We start from the raw sequence: 16,254 nt of genomic DNA, 5'->3' as shown, positions 1-16,254 counted from the left end.
AAACCATCTACATAAGAGGTTTTGCCCAAATTCATAGGAAGAGGCCCTCTGGACAGCTGAGGGCAGGAAATGCTGAAGAACCAGCTCCTCCTGGGGTCAAGGTTGTTGGGGCCCAGGTCCAACAGCCCAACAGAAAAGTATCAGCTCCTCCAACCCCACCCCAATGTTAGGCCTTCCCCAGGGAATCTGAGGATTGTCTGTCCTGCACCCATAGTTCCTCTGGCAAATTTACCCTCACATAGTCATGCACTGTGTAGTGGCTTGGCATGTGTATCTACTGAAGGAGTTAGTACGGTTGTATTGTGTCCTTCCAAAAAACTATATTGAAGTCTTAACTCCCAGTGCCTCAGAATGTGGCTTTATTTGAAAACAGAGACATTGCAGATTTAATTAATTAAGATGAGGTCATACTGGAGCAGGATGAGCCCTTAATCCAATATGGTTGCTGTCCTTATAAGAACAGGAGAGAGACACTTATAGGAAGAAGGCCATATGAAGACAGAGGCTTAGAGTGGGTGATGCATCTACAAGCCAAGGAGCCCCAAGGATTGCCAGCTGTCACCAAAAGCTAGAAGAGAGGCATAGGATAGATTCTTCCCAATGGCTCTCAGAAGGAACCGATCCTGCCAACAGCTTGATCTCAGACTTCCAGCCTCCAGAGCTGTGAGACAATAAATTTCTGTTGTTTTAAGCCACCTCGTTTGTGGTACTTTGTGACAGTGCCTCTAGAAAGCTAATACAGGAGGTAAGGCAGAGTTTTAGGAATTTAATGTTTTATCAAAAATATAGCCATTGATTATAATAAATGTTTTATATTGAGTAGGTTTTAAATTCATAAAAAGCTTTGCCATTCAAACATATCAAGAAAAGAAGCTGTGACTGTGGGGTAAAGAGATTGCTAAAACCACATTTATAGGGTGTAACTCCAGCCTGCTTCAGAAATTCCTTTTTTTTTTTCACAGTAATTAGAATAACAGACCCAAGGCTTTACTCTCACCTTGTCCTCACAATCCACTGCTCCCCACTCCATTTCTCTACAAGAAACTGCCACCCTGTGGGAAACTTGCCTCACTAAAGTGAGGAAACAGAGGCACCTGGGTGCAAAATTGAAGGAGACAGTCACTTGAGGAGGCACTTGCAGGATGCTGAGAGTGAGCATCTCCTCAGCTGTGTGCCCCAGCTGCTTCTCTTGCCTCACCCAAGCACATTTGTGAGTAGTTTTTGCTCAGAGCTGGCCTCTACTTGGCCTCTACATAGTTCAAATGAGTTTTTACTCAAGGCCACCATCAAAAAGGACACTTCTACTTCTCAACATCAAAGTGAGTGATAGCCAAGCAGACTTACAGATAAAGGAAAATTTAAGTCCGAAGGAAATACATTTATTAAAAGCTGGAAGTGGGTGAAGCTGACAACCGTGCTGTGGACTTATAATTCATCTAGGGGACCCAAAAGAAATGCAAGGTGAGCCATATCTGCCCTTGTAGGTCCACAGTCTCCATGAGTAAGCACCATATCCATGAAGGAGGCCACTTAGCCCAAAGCCATACAAAATTCAAGGAAAAGAGCTAACTTTTATCGAGGGCCCACTTGGTGGTGTTTTACCTACATTGCCTCATTTAATTATCACGACATCACTTGGGAAAAAAAAAAAAAACCTTCAACCTAAGTCTCATACCTTATACAAAAATTAACTCAAAATGGATCATAGATCTAAATGTAAAACTTTTAGGAGAAAATCTTCATGGCCTCAAGCTAGGCAAAAAGTTCTCAGACATGACAGCAAAAGCACAATCCATAAAAGAAAGAATTGAGGGCCAGCCAGGTGGCACAGCGGTTAAGTTCGCACTTTCCCCTTTGGTGGCCCAGGGTTCACCTGTTCGGATTCCGGGTGCAGACATGGCACCGCTTGGCAAGCCATGCTGTGGCAGGCATCCCACATATAAAGTAGAGGAAGATGGTCACGGATGTTAGCTCAGGGACAGTCTTTCTCAGCAAAAAGAGGAGGATTAGTGGCAGATGTTAGCTCAGGGCTAATCTTTCTAAAAAAAAAAAAAGAAAGAAAGAAAGAAAGAATTGATAAATGGGACTTGTCAAAATTAAGAAACTTTTGCTCTGTGAAAGACACCTGTTAAGAGAATGAAAGGATGAGCTACAGACTGAAAGAAAATATTTTCAAATCACAAAGCTGACAAATGACTTGTGTCCAAAATATATACAGCACTGACAAACCGTTGATCAACGGTAAGAAAACAAAAACCCAATGGGCAAAAGACATGAACAGGCACTTCACCAAGGAGGATTTATGGATGGCAAATAAACACACAAAAAGATGTTCAATTTAATTAGCCATCAGGAAAATGCAAATTAAAAACACAATGAAATAATACTATGCATGTATTAGAATGGCTAAAATAAAAAATACTGAAAATATTAACGGTTTGCATGGATGTGGACCAATTGGAACTCTCATACATTGCTGGGGGAATGGAAAATGGTACAGCCACTTTAGAAAATAGTTTGGCAGTTTCTTATAAAGTTAAACATTTACTTATTATATGACCCAGAATCCTATTCCTGGATATTTACCTTACAGATGTGAAAACTTAAATTCACACAAAAACCTGTACAGAAATGTTTATAGAGGCTCTCTTCCTAATTACCAAAACTGGAAACAATCCAAATGTCTTTCAGCAGGTGAATGGGTAAACAAACTGTGGTACATGCATACAATGAAAGACTACTCAGCAATAAAGAGAAGCAAACTATTGTTCATACAACAAAACTTGGATGAGCCTCAAAGGGATTATGTTGAGTGAAAGAAGCCAGCCCAAAAGTTACACATTATATGATTGCAATTACACAGCATTCTCAAAAGGACAAAACTATAGTGATGGATAACAGATCCTTCCTGTGTTGTCTGGGCTATTCATTTGAACATTCAAGGCAGGCAGCAGTCAAGAGTGGAAAGAATTTGAACTTTACAATTAGATAAGCCAGTGTTTGGATCTAGGATTTCCAATTTGCTAACTTTGTGCCTCTATGAGCCCAGTTTCCTCATATGTAAAATGGCAATGGACTATTGTGGGAAAAATTTTATTTTTAAATTATCATGACTTCTTTGGTGTAGCTCTACGAATTTTAATACATATATAGATTCATATAACCACCACCACTATTGGGATACACAACAGTCCCATTGCCTCCCCAAATTCCCTCACGTTATTCTTTTATAGTCATATCTCCCCACTCTCCAAACCCTGTGGAAGAGAACTTCAGGTCTGAGGATAGAGGTAAAGAGAAATGGAGGGAAGGAGAGGAGAAGGAGGAAGGTGGGGAGGGTAGGAGAGAAAGAAGAATTTCCTAACAGTGATTCATATTAATATAAATTGAGATACAAAATTATTTATACGTCTCTCCCTGACCACCTGACACATTCTCCCTGTTCTGGAGCTGCATTTCCATCTTCCACATCTCCCCCAGATGCCAACTCATGCTCTCTGAACAACCGGGGTTTGGTCCCAAGGAAAATAGAAGGGCTTGGAGCTGTCCGTGGTCCTGATTTTCTCCCTCTACCATTCCCCAAAGGGTGGTTGGACAGAAGCACCATTGAAAACTCCCTAAACGACACCTAGAGGGTGGGTTCTGTGACTGTTGATACTGTACACCACCTGTCTCATTAGTCTCACATAACTAGCTTCTTCACACTACTCCTATAACCTTACCAAAATCATATCTGCAGCTGGGCAGTATTTGTTATTCAAGAACAAAGGAATTTGCTTGTAACCAAGAATGTAGGATGTGGAGAAAAGACTAAACAAATGAGAAACCCTTATAAGGCCTCAACATAATACAGCAATCTCAGTAGAAGGAGAATATCAGGCCACTCTAGGACAATCTAGAAGATAAGTCACTCCCAATCCAGGAACTCTATCCTGACAGCTTGGCACACAGGAAGCAGAAATGGAGACTGTGAGGAACAAAGTGGAGCCTGCAAACACTGACTCTACTATTAGCAACAACCACAGATTAAACAAGCATCATGTAGACCTCTGAATTAAAATAACAGTTGTTGCCTCACCAGCCTCCCCTACAGCCCACCCAGAAAAGATAAGATCATCATGGCTACAACGTTAATTCTGAGGTACAGAAGATGATGGCCCAAGCAGTGGGCCTGCCTGACTGATGCTGAGAGTGATAAGGAGGGTGGTGGCACCACAGAGTCTACAGGAGGAACTGTCCAGGTAAAAGGACTTGCCCAAACTCACCAGAATGAGCACCCTAGGACTTTCCCTCCTCAAATACTAGCCCATTGCAGGAATAGTGAATGGAAAAGAGAAATATCAGAAAGAAACTCCAAAAAATAAAGATTTATGGGTTCTTGCTGAAGAGCCTGGGACAGAAGTGAGGACAGACAACCATGAGACATCTTCCTCCCTGTCCAAAACTGAGGGTCATCTCCCAGGACCTCTCCATTCATCATTCTCCTAGATAATTTGTCCACTGAAAAAAACTGTGCAGAGTGCAGTAGTTAAAAAGGAACTAATGTGTTAGGAGTTAAGACAAGTGTATAGTAAAATAAATGAGCTTATATCCTCACAAATTACTTTACAGATATTGAGTGTAAGCTAGTAGGAATTAAATTTAGACTTTAAATTTAGAGGAACTTAGTCATCTGAATCATCAACTACAGAAGGAAGTAGAGGTTATTGCAAGGGCAAGCAGAGTGAGCTCCAGCCTGCTTCAGGAAAATGTGGCCAATACCATAAAAGATGTACTGTTCTTGCTCCATTGCACTGCTGTCTCAATCTGATGCAAGATGGCATAAGTCCATGCCATCAGTTGTCCCTTATCCAGAGTATTTCTTACAAGAGATCTCAACATTTATAAAAGTTTATAGGTGTTGTATCCCTACATGGCAACTTTGGGGTTAAAACAACTTTTATACACATACTCAATCAAAAAGACACAGCTAATACTCAAAAAACAAGGTTAAGGGGATGAGCCCCATAGCTGAGTGGTTAAAGTTCTGTGCACTCCACTTTGGCAGCCTGGGTTCACCGGTTAAGATCCTGAGCACGGACCTACTCCACTCGTCAGCCATGCTGTGGAGGCATCCCACATACAAAGTAAAGGAAGATTGACACAGATGTTAGCTCAGGGCTAATCTTCCTCAAGAAATTTAAAAAAGAGGAAGGTTGGCAATGCCTGTTAGCTCAGGGTGAATCTTCCTCAAAAAAAAAGAAGGTTAAGAAATAAACCGGCAGCCTAAAGTTGAACGAATAAAACAAGATGTGTGCAAAGCAGAGAACAACTGAAGTCTGTAAATCTGATTAATTTGTAATATGTCTAAAGGAAGTTAGAGGAAAAAATATATAGCCTCGATGAGGACATAACTATCATTTACCCATCAAATGGTTATATGGCAGTACAAGGTATAATACAGTTAAAGAAACAAAACCAACAATTATTAAGGACCAAGCATGTGGCATTTTACATTTAGCACCATATTTAATTATTCAAAAACTCTGTTATATATCATTTTTCATATTTTGCAGATACAGTAACTAAGGCTGATAACTTAAGAAACTTTCCCAAGGTCAGACAGATAGTTAAGTGGCAGAAGCAGCATTCAAGCTCACCTCATCTAACTGCAAAGCCAACTCCATGGTCTGAATGTCAAAGTGAATATTGGCACAGATAATAAATGTTTCATGAACTCAGAGAAAGGATGATCCTACTGCACTAAAGTGGGTAAGGAATCACTGCCACCACTTAAATGCCAGTGCTTTTATATCAAGTCTAACCCTAACCTTCTTGCTAACTGTGAATCTTAAACAAGACTCCATCCAATCCCTACTTGAATATCTCCAGCAATGGGGAAATCACTTACTTCCCCTCACCACACATTCATTTTATAACAACTGATTATTAGTAAATTCTTCCTTATCCAGAACCAACATCTGCCTCCCAAGATGCCATAGAATCGGATCTGGAGCCAGAAACAATGTCCAAACTACACCACAGGACTGTTCCGCAAAGGCCTCACTGCCCATTGGCTTGGCCCAGACACCTGAACCTAATTCTTCCCTCAAAGTCAGACCCCTCTCTCACCCACCCTCACTACAAAAATTAATTCCACATAATGCATACTTCCTCACGTTATCCCCTTCTAAATCCAATTTTACACTCTTTCATCTGATGGGCAGAGTCTCAGTCAAATGGTCAGGCCCTAGATGCAAAACAATCTGGGGAAGGAAGTTTGTGTATTCTACCTTAGGAAGGCAAGAACCACAATTGAGAATTCCCCTAACACAGGAAGGGTATTCAAAAGACACTAAAGATCCACCAAATACATGGCAGATGTCCACTACAATCTATCACTTGGCTGCCCAACATGAATGTGCACGCTTTTTCCACACTCAACCTTCCTAAAAATAAAAATTGAACACAATTTTCACTACCTTTTATACAAAGGAAAATGAGGCTTGGCTCTCTCCAGAACTACAATAACCAGTCTCTTCAGTTACTGCTTTCAGCTCCAAGTACAGGATCTCTAGGTGATACTCATTCCACCTCTAATTTAGTCATGCTCCCAAATTGACATCTGTATACCATAGACTAAACTGTAAAGTTCATCACCAACAACATGCCACAAAGAAAATAGCAGAAGGAGGGCATAGGAGAGAGAAAAAGGGAATCTGTTAAAATACGCAAATACACACATGACAGAGCAAGGAAGAAAATATGGGCATTTTCTCATTTCCGAAATTGGTCACCTGACTGGAGCTGTACCTATTCTACTCCCTTGCCCTCAGCCAGTGCTCATGAAATAAAAAGTGGATCTTGGTGGATCTTAACCTTAATGATACTGTGGAGCTATCATACTAGCCCTGGACTGCCTGTCTCTCCACTTCTCATTACATCAGTGAAAAACAGAAACTCTTAATTTGTTTACACCTCTGCTTCTTGCTCCAACAGGCTCAGGGCCACAGGACAGGACTTCTCCAGCTCCAGATTCTCCTCTGTTCTGCTGATGATGGAATGCCCAGAGTAAGGTTGCCAGCTTTAACAAATAAAAATACAGGATTCCCAGTTAAATTTGAATTTCAGATAGACAATAACATATTTATACTAAAAAATGACTTGGGTTCACCTGAAATAGAAATTTAACTGGGCATTCTGTATTTTATCTGGCAACCCTAGAGAGTGAAAGAATTAGTACAGGGACTCAGACATTAGGAATATGTGTAAATGTTCTAGTCTAGAGAGGGTCAGAGCTGAGGGCAACAGAGGACCCAGCCAATATATACCGAGGAATGGATCACCCCAGTCACAAGCCCAAGCTGAAATCAAGGGCATGGTAGAATGATTTGGGGAAAGTATTTATCCTCTCTGTTTCCCCATCTCTAAACTAAATGCCTCATAAATCTCCAAGAGAAGTGACTCTCCCCCATGTTACCCAACTCTTCCCTGGGCTCCCTGCTTCTCCCAGTCCAGGGAAAACAACAGATAGGTGCTTAAAACACAGTTATGATAGTTATGAGTTGTGTAATCTAGGTGATGTTAATGTGTCTGACTCTCAATTCTACATTTGTAAAGTGACAGTAATGGTATTCCCAAGACCGTTGTGAAAAAGAGGAAAACTTCTACTTCAGCAAAACAAGCTTGACTCATAAGATGAGAGTAGGAAACCCCAGCCCCCCTGGAACAAACCATCGTTCTACAGCTACATCCCCACTGACAGGACCCTATTTCTCTATTTCTCTTTGGTGATAGAGCAGAAAGGACCCTTGATTTGGAATTGGGAAAATCTAATTCTAAACCATAAGCCTTGATAGCCACATCCATAAAATTGAGACAAGAATTCATACTTCACTGGGTTGTTACAAAAATAGTAGGGGCCAGCCCGGTGGCGCAGCGGTTAAGTTCGCACGTTCCACTTTGGCGGCCCGGGGTTCACCGGTTCGGATCCTGGGTGTGGATATGGAACCACTTGGCACACCATGCTGTGGCAGGCATCCCACACATAAAGTAGAGGAAGATAGGCACGGATGTTAGCTCAGGGCCAGGCTTCCTCAGCAAAAATGAGGAGGACTGGCAGTGGTTAGCTCAGGGCTAATCTTCCTCAAAAAAAAAAAAATAGTAATATATCTAAGACTTGTAATAATACATGGTATGTATAGGCTCTCAAAAAATGCTAATTCCAGGGGCTGGCCCCGTGGCCGAGTGGTTACATTCGCACGCTCCACTGCAGGCAGCCCAGTGTTTCGTCAGTTCGAATCCTGGGCGCGGACATGGTACTGCTCATCAAACCACGTTGAGGCAGCGTCCCACGTGCCACAACTAGAATGAGCCACAACAAAGAATATACAACTATGTACGGGGGGGCTTAAGGGAGAAAACGGAAAAAAATTAAAAAAATCTTTAAAAAAAAATGCTAATTCCAGTCCCATTTGCTCTTGTGATCCTGTATGTGAAGTCCTATCACACAGTGTTCCCTTCTCTCATCTGCCCTCCTTGGATCTCTCTCTTTTCTGTCAGTGAACGCTGAATCACAGAAAGAGAGAGATCCAGATCAGTGTTTTTCAAATTGCAGGTAATCATCCTTCAAATGGAGCGCTGCTCACATTTTAATATGGAGCGGAATAAAATGGAATGGAAACTAACAGAGCATTGCATGTGATAACGATAAATACTGGAACTTACGATTCATTTGTATGTGTGTATGTTTGCGCTCATGTACTCACACATACTTATGTATGTGCACTAGTCTTTTTGCAATGCATTTCCTATGTTGGGTCATAGCCATAAAAGTGCATATACTTCTGAACGCTCAAAGTAAAGACTCTCCCCAACCCATGTTTCTGATGGGTCTTTAACAAACTGCCCTTACTGGGAAAGACACATTCCTTCCACCTCCCACCCCAGATAAGGCAGCATGGTTGAGAGCTCATCCTGGAAGCCAGGACTTTGGGAACTCAGGCCTCAACTTCACCTCTAGCAAAACAGAGGGCATCTCTCAGGGAACTTCTGATCAGAAAGACAGTCAGCTTAGTATGAGAGAAAAAAACATGACCACACAGTTTCTGTGGTTACCAGCCCTGCCCTGCCCTCACTTGCTGGGAGTTATAAAACTCAAGACTGGAAAGTAGAAGCGGTCCCTGCCCTGGGCAGCCTCTTGGAGAAGATGCATCGTCTTCCTCTCCCCCTGCTGTTCCTTCTCCTGTGCTCCAGAGCTGAAGCTGGTGAGTCTCGGGGTCCTCCATTCTGTAGGCTGCAGGATCAGCTCCTAAAACAAAGTTCAGTCCAAATGGTGCCGACCCTTAAACAGGATCCCAGGATCTCTTTTCAAGAGCCCAGAGTGAAGTTTCCACTTTGGATCTGCCCACGCATACTCTGCAGCCTATGGTACTTCCTACCATAGGAATAAGGAAACTCACGTTGACTGGGGGAAAGCCAGAGCAGGTGGAAGGAAGAGGGGTATCTGCTCAATATAATATGTGATAATGTGTATAAAGTCCTACGTTCTCTTCTTCTTATGAACTTCTGGGCTACACGTTACCCTGTAATTTGGCCATTCTGTGACACTACTCGTGGGCTGTGGAGAAGGTTGAGACAGGATCCTGCATGGTGACAGAGGAGGGTTGAGTCGGGGGAAGAATGGGAGTGGGGGAAATTTGAGGTGAAAATGCCTGAATGACATCTAAAGCCAGGTTGGCTCTTGTGCCTGGAGGAAGGAATGAGAATTTATGTGGGAGGTTGTGGGTGGGGAAAGCAGGGAGAAACCTGAGAGGGAAGACGGGCAGACTACAGGGTGAGGATGAGATTCAAGAGAAGCCTTTCTCAACCTTAACCCAACTTAGGCACTCTCTAGAAAGAGTACCGATGCCTATGTTCAGGCCCTGGGGTTCTCTGCTCCAGGCAAGATCATCGGAGGCACAGAATGCAAGCCACACTCCTGCCCTTACGTGGCCTACCTGGAAACTGTCACTTCCCAGCATACCCTGGTGACCTGTGGTGGTTTCCTGATAAGACGGGACTTTGTGCTGACAGCTGCTCACTGTGCAGGAAGGTGAGACAACAGGGTCCTGTTAATCTCCAACTGGGAGGGTAGCACCCAGGGACACACCCACTGGGGGCCTAAGAAAGGGCTGCTGGGCCTGGGTCACTTTAAGAAAAGGCAACACTTGGGCTTAAGGAAATCGGTCTCATAATTGAATAGCTGCCCCGATCCTCAGTCACTGTGAGCTCAGCTCCCCTACAAAGGAAAAGTAGGTCCCATCCAGTGTCTCTCCTCTAAAAGCAGCTCCTCCTCACCCCCACCCAACACATAAGATATGTGACTCACTTTTTAGGGCCCCACCCTGTTCCCAGGCCACTTCCTCTGTGTCCTTTTCAAGAACACTGGCCTTTAGTTCTCAAAGACCTGAACCTATTCTTTTCATGGGGGGCAGAGAACAGGGTCCCCACGAGACCCCACCACTTCCCCCTTTCCTCTGATGTCTCTTGCTCCAGAGGGCTGGCCCTCATACAGGGCTCCCTGAATTAGGAAGTGCTAACCCTGTCCCCTGGGTCATCCCTGGCCTGCTAGGTCCCCAGCAACTCCCCAGGGTCCTTAAAATTAACTCTGTTCCCTAAGAAAGCTCTTCCCTGAGTAAAACCAGAGCCCCTCAAATGGCACAAATGGCCCAGGAAAGGGGGGATTGGTAGAGTCCAGTGGCCTGTGAGAGACTCCAGTCCTCTTTTCTCAGAATAGGCACATCTCAGGAGAAACCCCACACCATCACTGTGTCTCCTTGTCTTTCCTTCTCCCTCACAACAGGTCTATAACAGTCACCCTTGGAGCCCATAACATAAAGGAGAAAGAAGACACATGGCAGAAGCTTGAGGTTGCAAAACAATTCCCTCATCCAAAATATGGTGACTGAAATACTCATTATGACATCATGTTACTAAAGGTGACAACATCTTTCTTCCCTTCTCCACTTCCTGTTGTTAGGCTTCTCCTTCAGGTCCCCATTGTCCTGAAACTTCCCGAGCTGCCTCTGGACTTCACCCCCAAACTCCATCTCACCCCTCTGGACGTGGCTCCAATGTGGAGCCATTCGCCCTGTCCCTCCCTGCTTGCCTCCAACTGCCCCATAATCCATTTCTAGCACTGACAGCCCCTCATTCCCTTCACAGTTGAAGAAGAAAGTCAACCTGACCCTGCCTGTGGGGACACTCCCCCTTCCACCCCAATTCAACTTCATCCCACCTGGGAGGATGTGCCTGGTGGCTGGCTGGGGAATGACAGAAGCAGAGGTATTGGACTCCAACACTCTGCAAGAGGTGAAGCTGTGACTCATGGATCCCCAGGCCTGCAGACAGTTTATGACTTTTGACCACAATCTCCAGCTGTGTGTTGGCAATCCAAGGAAGACAAATCTGCATTTAAGGTGATCCTCAGACTAGGGTTCTTCTCCAGAAATCACTGTTCAGGGTCCAGGCATCTCCGGAAAGGAGATGAGGTCAGAAGATTGTCAGTCAGCAACGGGGTTTGAGATGATAGGACTGAGGAATCTGGAATTGCTCCTCTGCAGGTCTGTCCTCCTATGGCCCCAGGCAGTCTCTTACCATCCCTCCCAGGCTGCTGCCCAGGGCACAGGGGTGACAAGAAGGAAAGAAAGAAGGGGCATCAGACTGAGATGTATGACCCCATGAGAAGCCAGGGCTCCTGAGTCTGACCCTCGGTCTGGCTGTGACTCAGAGGTGGGACCTACAGGCAGGAGTGGATTACTTCCCTGGCTCACCTTCTGTGCTCTCTCTCTCTCTCTGTCTCTCTCTCTCTCTCTCTCTGACCCACGGGGAGACTCAGGGGGTCCTCTTCTATGTGCTGGGGTGGCCCAGGGCATTGTCTCCTATGGCCGGGTGGATGCAAAGCCTCCTGCTGTCTTCACTCGGATCTCCCATTACCGGCCCTGGATCAATGAGGTCCTCAAGGAGAATTAACCCTGGAGCCCAGGACAGCCTGGGAGGAAACCTGGACCTGGAACCGAGCAGCTTCTCTGTACCACTCACTCTGGAGCTGCCTCTGGTTCCTACTGAGTCCTGCCACATCCCTAAACCTCAAGAAGTTTCCTCCAGGTACAGAATTCTCAAGAAACTTCAATAAAGACCCAGCTTCCAGACTTGAGTCTGTGTCTCCTCTCTCTGATACTCTCTTCTCCCAGCACATAGCAACCTGATTCCCAGCCCAGGCAGCCTACAAGCTTTGAAGGGAGTGGGGGTGTGGGTGTGGGTACAAGAGAGAGACAGAGAGGAAATAATGAAGAAAAAATAGGGAAGGAAAGAAGAGAAAGGGATTCCCTGGAGAAGCAGGATCCATATTTCCAACTTAAACAAGAAATTACACCAGATCCTTCCTTCTCTTAATCAACAACATTATACCAATTCTAGTTTATCTTTAGTAACATTCAGAATCACTAAGAACATTTTGAATTGCAAACAAGACGCAGGATGTTTACAGCATCCCTGACCTCTCCCCACTAGATGCCAGTAGCAACACCCCCCTCCACCACCAAGTTGTGACAACTACAAATGTTTCCAGGCATTGCTAAATGTCCCTCAGGGGTTGGGGGGCCAGGAATCACCTTCAGTTGAGAAACATTGATTTAGATACATGATATAGGGAAGGCAGTTGGTGCTAGATAGGGCCCTCCTCACAGTCCACCTTAATAAGAGAAGATCCACCATCTGTGGAGCTTTGAGCTGAGATGCAGAGAAGATTGCCTCTCTCCCACTGCTGCAAAACAGATACCTGGAGGAGATAAGAGGAGGGATAGATAGCATCACAAGATCTGCACGAGCAACACCAGCCACGAAGGGCTGCGCCCAAACCAGCAGGAAGTCGAAAGCAGAGAGCCTGCTCAAACTCATGCCAGTTGAGGGACGGGCTGGAGGAGAGGAAACGGCAGGACGCGGACAAACGCGACAGGAGCCTGTGGCTGATACCACTCCACTCTGAGGGGGTGTGAGTCCCTGCGACCAAGTGAGCTCTCTCTAGGAATTTGTCTTTAAGAAATAGTCAGATACAACTAGAATTACTGTTACTACTTTGTACTGGGGGGCTTTGGGGAGAAGAAAAAAAAAGAAGAAGATTGGCAACAGATGTTAGCTCAGGTGCCAATCTTTGAAAAAAAATTCATTTTCAAAAACATTTAATCATGTGGGAAAATTCAACATAATATAATGCTTTTTAAAAGCAATACAAAAATCTCCCTCCAGTAGAATCTTAATTTTGTAATTATCTATTTTATGTATGCATAGGAAAAAACTGGAAGTAATTACATCAAAACAATCATGGTGGTTATCTCTAGAGCATAGGATTAATAGCTACTTTTATTTTGTTTCTACTCAGGCTCCAAACCGCACGTATTCTAACTATTGGGGACTGAGCACCATATATCACCTACCAGCAGATAAGCACACAGAGCTATCCAGTCTCCCTTTGGTCAAACAGGGAGCCCCCACCCACACCTGAGTCTTCACCTGAGATACTGTGCACTGTCCCCTTCCCTCCCTCTCATTGTTCCCCTAGCTGCTTCGTGCCCTTGCAATCCAGCTTGACATAGGGAATCAGTATATGGGAGAAATTAATTTCCCTTATACATTAGAAAGTATTTTTAAGTGGTTATATAGTAAACGATTACCAAAAACATTGAAAAAGGAAAACAAAGAAGGCTTACCCTATCACAAGACCCTATGTAAAACAGCTCCAGAATGTTCCGGAAAACTTGATTCTTACAAATATTGTGTTCTGACTACTCTGTAGTTCTCCTCTCTCAATGCACTGCCCACCACCCTTGAATTCATCTCAGCAGCTGTCCCTTCTCTAAGAAAAGTCTTTGCAAACAAATTACAGCCACTGTAAGTTCTTATAAGTGGAAATTGGTCTTTCCCTGACCATTTGATGAAAGAAATTAAACAAGAAACAAACAAATGGAAAGATATCCTGTGTTTATAGATTAGAAGATTTAATATTGCGAAAAATGTCTATTCTACACAAAGTGACCTACATGTCCAATGCAATTTGTACAAAAATTCCAGTGGTATTTTTTACAGAAAGAGAAAAAACAATTCTAAAAGTCATATGAAAACAAAGACTCTAAACAGCCAAAGTAATCTTGAGATAGAAGAACAAGGCTGGAGCGTATCACATTTACTGATTTCAAAATATATTACAAAGCTACAGTAATTAAAATAGTACGGTATTGGCATAAATACAGACATATAGACCGAAAGAACAGAATAGAGAGCCTAGAAATAAATCCATGCATATACGGTCAACTGATTTTTGACAAGAGCGCCGAGAATACACAATAGAGAAAGGATAGTCTCTTCAACAAATGGTTTAGAAAACGGTATATCCACATGCAAAAGAATGAAATTGGACCCTTACCTTATAACATATAAAAAAATCAACTGAAAATGTGTTAAAGACTTAAACATAAGACCTGAAACTATAAAACTCCTGGGAGAAAATACAGGAGAAAACTTTCATGACATTAATCTTGGCAATGATTTCATAGGTATGACACCAAAAGCACAGGCAACAAAAGCAACAATGGACAGTGGAACTGTATCAAACTAAAAAGCTTCTGCACAGCAAAAGAAACAATCAACAAAGTGAAAAGGTAACCTATGGAATGGGAGAAAATATTTGCAAACCATATACCTGATAAGGAGCTAATTTCCAAAATACATAAGAAACTCCTACAACTTAATGACAAAAGAACTAATAATTTTAAAATGAGCTAAAGACTTGAACAGACATTTCTCCAAAGAAGATATACAAATGGCCAATGGGTATACGAAAAGATGCTCAACATCATTAATCATCAGGAAAATGCAAATCAAAACCACAAAGAGGTATCACCTCACACACATTAGGATGGTTATTATCAAAAAAACAAAGACAACAAGTGTTGTCAAGAATGTGGAGACGCTGGAAGCCTTGTGCACTGTTGATGGGAACGCAAAATGGTGCAGCCACTATGGAAAACAGTATGGAGGTTCCAGAAAAAATTAAAAATAGGACTACCATATGACCCAGCTATTCCACTTTGGGGAACTTACCCAAGAGAATTTAAATGAGAATCTCAAAAAGACATTGGGACTCTCACGTTCATTGCAGTGCTATGCACAATAGCTAAGATGTGGGAACAACAAAAACGTTCATCGACATATGAATGGATAAAGAAAAGGTGGTGTATACATACAATGGAATATTATTTAGCCTTTATAAAGAAGGAAATTCTGCCATATGTGACACCATGATGAATGTTGAGAACATTATGCTAAATGTCATTTTATATAATATGTAATTATGCCAGCCACAGAAGGACAAATGCTGTATGATTCCACTTACATGAGGTATCATGGAGTCAAAGAGCTGGACGGTAGCTACCAGGGACGGGGGGAGAGGGAAGTGGGGAGCTGCTAATCAATGGGCATAAAGTTTCAGTTAAGCCAGACGACTAAGTTTCAGCGACATTGTACCTATAGTTAACAATACTGTATTGTACTCTTAAAAATTTAAGAGGGTAGATCTCATGTTAGATGTTCTTACCACAGTAAAATAAAATTTCTACAATAACTTTTGGGGTACAAACAAAATGGGACTTAGAGGGACGATTATAGCCTTAAAAGCATGCCTTTGAGGATAAGTGCCAAAAATTAATGAGGTAAATCTTAAAACCAAAAAATTAGAAAAAGAAAAAAAAAGGGTAAAGTTATTCACAGAATGTGAAAGAGAGAAAGTAACAGAAATAATCGCAGAGAAAAACTGAATAAAAATCAAAGACAAGGAGGGCCGGCCCAGTGGCGCAGCAGTTAAGTTCGCACATTCTGCTTCGGCAGCCAGGGTTTACCAGGTCAGATCCTGGGTGTGGACCTATGCATGGCTTGTCAAGCCACGCTGTGGCAGGTATCCCACATACAAAGTAGAGGAAGATGGGCATGGATGTTAGCTCAGGGGCAATCTTCCTCAGCAAAAAAGGAGGATTGGTGGCAGATATTAGCTCAGGGCTAATCTTCCTCAAAAAACAAAAATCACAGAAATGATAGAGTCTCAGGGTGAGGAAAAAATTCATAGAGACACACAAAAAGTATAAACTAAAATGAAAAAATGTAATTTGACCTCATTAAAATTTAAAACAACTGGACTGGATAAAGAAAACACATCGAACTCTCACGCGTACTTTTTTTTCTCCC

The 16,254-nt window shown here is 43.0% G+C and overlaps 1 protein-coding gene across 1 annotated transcript; it reads left to right on the top strand.

Annotated features, from left to right (window-relative positions):
* The first annotated feature begins 9,059 nt into the window (after window positions 1-9,059).
* LOC106848563 (chymase-like) lies at window positions 9,060-12,114 on the top strand. Its single transcript, XM_070518874.1, is given in 5 exon segments — window positions 9,060-9,245; window positions 9,922-10,072; window positions 10,823-10,958; window positions 11,185-11,426; window positions 11,835-12,114. Coding segments are annotated over 5 exon segments (744 nt in total). The 5' UTR covers window positions 9,060-9,187; the 3' UTR covers window positions 11,992-12,114.
* The last annotated feature ends 4,140 nt before the right edge of the window (window positions 12,115-16,254 follow it).

This window comes from Equus asinus, chromosome 2 (assembly GCF_041296235.1).
Source record: "Equus asinus isolate D_3611 breed Donkey chromosome 2, EquAss-T2T_v2, whole genome shotgun sequence".
In the NCBI taxonomy this organism is placed as follows: domain Eukaryota; kingdom Metazoa; phylum Chordata; class Mammalia; order Perissodactyla; family Equidae; genus Equus; species Equus asinus.
The sequence above is the reverse complement of the archived record's forward strand: the minus strand, read 5'-3'. Positions and strand labels throughout refer to the sequence as shown.